General features: G+C 39.3%; 1 protein-coding gene across 1 annotated transcript; it reads left to right on the forward strand.

Moving 5' to 3' along the window:
* The first annotated feature begins 244 nt into the window (after positions 1-244).
* On the forward strand, positions 245-5102 carry LOC149261957 (glutamyl-tRNA reductase 2-like). Its single transcript, XM_089423151.1, has 3 exons — positions 245-676; positions 2943-3184; positions 3590-5102. The coding sequence occupies exons 1-3, from the start codon at positions 436-438 to the stop codon at positions 4718-4720; spliced, it is 1614 nt and encodes a 537-aa protein (XP_089279277.1). The 5' UTR covers positions 245-435; the 3' UTR covers positions 4721-5102.
* The last annotated feature ends 620 nt before the right edge of the window (positions 5103-5722 follow it).

Genomic DNA, 5722 nt, shown 5'->3' on the forward strand with positions numbered 1-5722 from the left:
TGCTCAAGTGAGGAGCCACCTTTTGCAGATAAGGAAACAACTTAGAAACTAAGCTTGAGGCGAAGTGTTTAAAAACGTGCCTAGACCAGCACAACACAAAAGCAAGTAGTGGATTTGGTCCACCAGAAATTTCAGAAATCAATTTTATTTCAATAAAGAGGACAAAAATGAAAAGGAGAACAAATTTGAATTATTTTATAAAGTAGGAGAAAGAGATATAAAAGGGTGTGGAGATAGGTCTGTGGATAGCGCATGGCAGTGCTGACCAATCAGAGGGCTCGTCGGCACGTTATGTCAACTAGTTCTGGTCAATACTGCGCGTTTTACCCCGTCTTACCACAGCCCTCGAATTGGTCTTAATAAACCCACCATATAAATCCCCAATTCTTCCTAATACTCCGTGGGGATCGGTCGTTCGTCGTGCTAGCGGAAGCCATGGCCACGGCATCGATGTTTGCTTCCGCTTTTGCAGGTACCAACGATTTCTCTTTTGCAGGCCAGTGTTTGAGGGGATCCCAATTGCCGGGTATTGTAAAGCCCAAAAAAAAGAAGGCAGAAATCGGTGCTCTGAATACGAGGGCCGAAACCCAGTCAGAAGAATCCCTTGTTTCTCTTAACAAGTCAAAGGCAGCCAGCCTCACCGCTCTCGAACAGCTAAAGGCCTCTTCTGCAAATCGTATGTATCAATATCTTATGTCTTTTGGACGTTTTATACTGCAATTTACATCTTTTCAAAACAATAATTAACCCCCTTTCGTTAATTGATAGAAAATCAATGAGCTTAACAGTATAGCAAAAATAAATAGTCTCTGCAATTGAATAATTTCACATTGATTGAATGAGTGGGCGAATGAATTTAAGGTCCATTTTGACCAAGCTGGTCTGTTGGTCATTATGAGATAATTCAATGATACCCAGGTTCTGGAGTCTGGAGTCTGAATTTTTTGCAGAAGACTTGTTGCCATACATCAAACTTCCTGTTGGCTAAAATGCCATAACAGGGGGCAACTGTTCCACCAAAGTCGCCCAGGACTTGCGCCTAACCCCAATTGCACATGCGGTAGTGGGGAGCCCCGTCAAGATTGGAATCCCAGTGAAAGGCCTAACGAGTCATCATCCTTGCCATTGGACCAACAGCCCATTGACCATGTGCCCAGATCCTGAATTTTGCAGTTTTTTAGTGTCTATATGCCACCCGGGTGACAACCGATTTGTGCATCTTTCGCTTATGTTCGGTACCCAGGGCTTCTTATTAGTATGTGTTCTTCCTTGACCTTATTATATCATTACATTAAACAAAATATTTTTCTCCCATGGTCGTTTGGAGCTTGCCCACCTGCCACATTTTGCTTCTAAGGTTGTGGAAGATGGTTCAAATCTTGGGGATGTTACTTTTATTCATTCGCCTACTGGATGGTAGGAAGATAACATGGTGGTTTATTATACTTTTGATAGCTTTTAAATGTGTAATTTTCCTAGTTTTTTGAGATGGCTTCTGTTGCTATGAATTTTTCTGTGGACATTCTTTGGCTTGATATTATTCTTTGGAAGATCAGATGTCATCTCCCATTCTTCCTTCTGTTTGTTAGCTGCCTTTTGTGAGACATTGTTTTAATTAGTCTTTATTTCTATTTGGTGGGGAATCTATCAATGCAGCAACCAATACTCTTCATTTTGGTTTTGTAGGTTAGGTGTTTCATCTTGTGGTGTACCGAACCTCCTTTGTGTAGCCTTATTTAGGGGTGGGGCTACTTAAAAGTTAAAATATCAAAATTATTTTTCCTCCAATTGTATTTATAACGTACTACTAACAAGCCCGTGAATTCAGCTGATTCATTTTAATCCTTCTGTTACAATTTTTTCCAATGGACATTGTTTAGCTCTGTTTTCAATGAAGGATTTGGGTATTTGCTTTTTTTATAAAATAAAAACATCAACTAAACACAACAATCAGCAAATTATACATCTGTTACAAGAGATAAATCACATGGAATGGATGTTGGGGGATGCTTTCTCCCCCGACCATAGACAATCCAGTAAGATTACCACCCCCAAGCTGGAACCATAGAATGATGCAGGCTATGGTCTTTCCAAACCTTCATACTGAGGAACAATAACATTTGATCCTCATCCAATGCTTATTGACACCATATACCCAATGAGAACCAACTGATGAAGAATCCAAAAATTAGGACAGATCCCCCTTTCCAAAAGAATTTTTGCTTTTTATGATCCCCTTGCATCGGAGGCTAAGTGTCACCTCCAAGGAACCTCTTGTGCGTAGAGCAGGGTTCCTTTTCCTATCTTAAGGTATTAAAAAGGTTTATTTTTCTTAATTAAATTAATATGCAAAAAAGGGCTATAATGTTAAGTCATCAGGGAAAAGTTATGTCTCTCTTCTTCTCTCTGGTCCTTTGCCTTGTGCCAATCCATGGTCTCTCATCGTGTTGCCCTTGGCCATTCATGGTGTGTTTGATTGTTTTATTGTAAAAACATTTACATCAAATACCTCACTTAGGCCTTACTAACACCATCATCATATGTCACTTACACATTCACTAGTAATGTCTTGCCATTGTGCCCTTGCTAGGAACCATTTTACAGGGTCACTCATATTTGCAGATACATTTTTCTTACATGTCATTGGTACCCTGGACACGATTCCAAGATATCTTCTTACGCATATACACTAAATTACATATATTACACATATTCGTATCCAAATATAAGGGGGTGGAAGTGGATTATTACAGATCTAACCATTTTGGTTCCCAAAGCAATTTCAATGGTTATAAATGGAAGACTAATATTGATATTTGTAAAATAATGCATGCGATTTTGTGTGCAATATGAAATTTCCTATGTCAGCCATTTTGCATAATATTAGTTCGTAGATGCTGTAATAATGAGTGGGTTAATGCATCTTTTTATCCTTTGTTTAGGATACACAAAGGAGAGAAGCAGCATTTTGGTTATAGGGCTGAGTGTCCACACTGCGCCTGTAGAGATGCGTGAAAAGCTGGCTATACCTGAAGCAGAATGGCCACGTGCAATTGGGGAACTTTGTAGCTTGAATCATATTGAAGAGGCAGCAGTTCTTAGCACTTGCAATAGGATGGAAATTTATGTTGTTGCTTTGTCTTGGCATAGGGGGATTCGAGAGGTGACCGAATGGATGGCCAAGGTACTTACATTTTCTTTTCTGCTTATGTAATTTTTGCAAATATTATTTCTATCAAACTGCATTTGGTAGTGTTTAGGGTCTTCAAGAAACCAACCTGTGGCCTCTGGTCCATTTTCATTGATTTCACACAATGGAGGCTGTGACACCCAAGTGAGATTTATTTAGTAGTGGAAGACCCGAGCTTCGATAACTTTTGGACTGCCCATGCTTGCACTGGTTAAATTTTGGCCCATGTTCTTTTTTCCTGTCAGTAACTTTAGTAACGAAACCCCCATTCCAGTTATTCATGTGTGGATAAGTTTTCCATCCTTTCCCATGAACTGAATTTTCCCTCGGACATTTTTGCTGTTAGGAATGAAATTAAGGTATCAAGCATTGTTCTTATGTTTATTTCCTGATTTACAGACAAGTGGAATACCTCTTGGAGAGCTCCGGCAGCACCTGTTCATGTTGCGTGACAATGATGCATCACAACATTTATTCCAAGTCGCATCTGGTCTTGACTCTCTTGTTCTTGGTGAAGGCCAAATCCTTGCGCAAGTTAAGCAAGTGCACAAAGTAGGCCAGGGAGTCTTGGGATTTGAGAGAAATATTGGTGGCCTCTTCAAACATGCAATCACAGCAGGAAAGCGAGTCCGAACAGAAACGAATATTGCTGCAGGTGCTGTTTCAGTTAGTTCTGCTGCTGTTGAGCTGGCCATTATGAAGCTCCCAAAGGATGGTATTTCATTTGCGAAAATGCTAGTTATTGGGGCAGGCAAGATGGGAAAGCTTGTGATAAGACATTTAATTGCAAAAGGGTGCAAGAGAATTGTTGTAGTTAACAGATCTGAGGAAAGGGTTTCACTCTTACAGCAAGAACTAACTGGGGCAGAACTGATCTATAAGCCTCTTACTGAGATGCTTAATAGTGCTGCAGAAGCGGATGTAGTCTTCACGAGCACAGCATCAGAAACACCTTTATTTTTGAAGGAGCACGCTGAAGTTCTTCCATCTGTGTCTGCAAAAATGGGAGGGATTCGACTTTTCATAGATATTGCTGTACCTAGGAATGTGGCTGCCTGTGTTTCAGAACTAAATTCAGCCAGAGTATATAATGTTGATGATCTCAAAGAAGTGGTTGAAGCAAACAAGGAGGAGAGACAGAAAAAGGCTCTGGGAGCTCAGGTTATTATCGATGAGGAGTTGAGGCTGTTTGAAGCATGGAGAGATTCTTTGGAGACAGTGCCTACCATAAAGAAACTGAGGGCTTATGCAGAGAGGATAAGAATTGCAGAGTTAGAGAAATGCTTGTCAAAAATGGGAGATGATGTTTCGAAGAAGAACAAGAAACTTGTGGATGACCTAAGCAGAGGCATTGTCAACAAGTTACTACATGGTCCTATGCAGCATTTGAGATGTGATGGCAGTGACAGTCGAACTTTGAGTGAGACTCTGGAAAATATGCATGCTCTTGAGCGAATGTTTAGCCTTGAATCGGACATATTTGTATTGGAGCAGAAACTTAGGGCTAAGATTGAAAAAGCTCAAAAGTAAATATCTGTTTGCTACCGAATGTTTTGATTTCGTGAGTACAACCATTCATGGGGGTGTAACATCTTCAACTGTATCTTTTGAATTTTCCTCTTCAGTCTTCTGCCAAGGGAAGTGTACAACAGAGTCCATTAAGATTCTAAGGCTAATAACAAGCACTACCCTCATTATTTTCTGTCAAGCCATCATTGATTCTCTCTCAACATTTGGAAGTTATAATAGGAAGCAATCAATGGTTGCTTCATAGATCAAATTGATTCATAGAAAAGATTAAACGTAGTGTAGGCTTTGAGGTCTACCATGGTTATTGTATGTGCCGTTCTGTTTACATGTAAGTGACCTACCAGCATATTAAATACTATCTATGGATTATTCATTAACAGCATTTTTTCGTTTAGGGAAGAGATGCCTTGGGCACTCTTTATTTTGCTATTATTACTTGCTGTACTTTCAAGCCCATTCATGTATTTGGGCATTAATGGACATCAATATAATTTTTCCATTAGTATGCTTTTTAAAATTGATATTTTTTATTTGATTATTTTTTATTAGTTGGTGTGCCTTTCAATACATAAAAATTGTGATCGAAGTAATGTGAAATTTGTTAAAACTGAGAGATCCAAGGTTCAAATTCCCTTGTTTGCGATCCAGTTTACAGAGAGGAAGACAGACCCTAGACCCCAGAGGTTTACTAGTAATTACATGTCAGGCGAACTGCTGGGTTCCTCTGGGATAATATATATATATATATAGATATTGTACTTGTCAAGCTTAAATAAGATGGCAAATTTAATAATGACATAGCAAGGTTCTTTCTGCAGAAGCATCAGAATAAGTTCAGTACATGTTCTCCATCATCTACATTTTATATTATGTTGTTGTCCTCCCTTTGCACTAAAGGTATGCTCAATCTTTTCCTGATCTGCTCGTTTGAAACACTGAGGGCCTCCCAATACTCCCAGAATTCAGTTACCACTGTAGATAAATGTATCACATTGCATGAAC

This window comes from Pinus tabuliformis, chromosome 6 (genome assembly GCF_031772625.1).
Source record: "Pinus tabuliformis cultivar Carrire ecotype Pingquan chromosome 6, CPIR1, whole genome shotgun sequence".
Classification (NCBI taxonomy): Eukaryota; Viridiplantae; Streptophyta; class Pinopsida; order Pinales; family Pinaceae; genus Pinus; species Pinus tabuliformis.

Coding starts and splice junctions, on each gene's coding strand:
- LOC149261957 (XM_089423151.1), top strand. CDS start 436: ATGGCCACGGCATCGATGTTTGCTTCCGCTTTTGCAGGTACCAACGAT. Junction 677..2,942: donor AAAGGCCTCTTCTGCAAATC/GTATGTATCAAT, acceptor TCCTTTGTTTAG/GATACACAAAGGAGAGAAGC. Junction 3,185..3,589: donor TGACCGAATGGATGGCCAAG/GTACTTACATTT, acceptor CCTGATTTACAG/ACAAGTGGAATACCTCTTGG.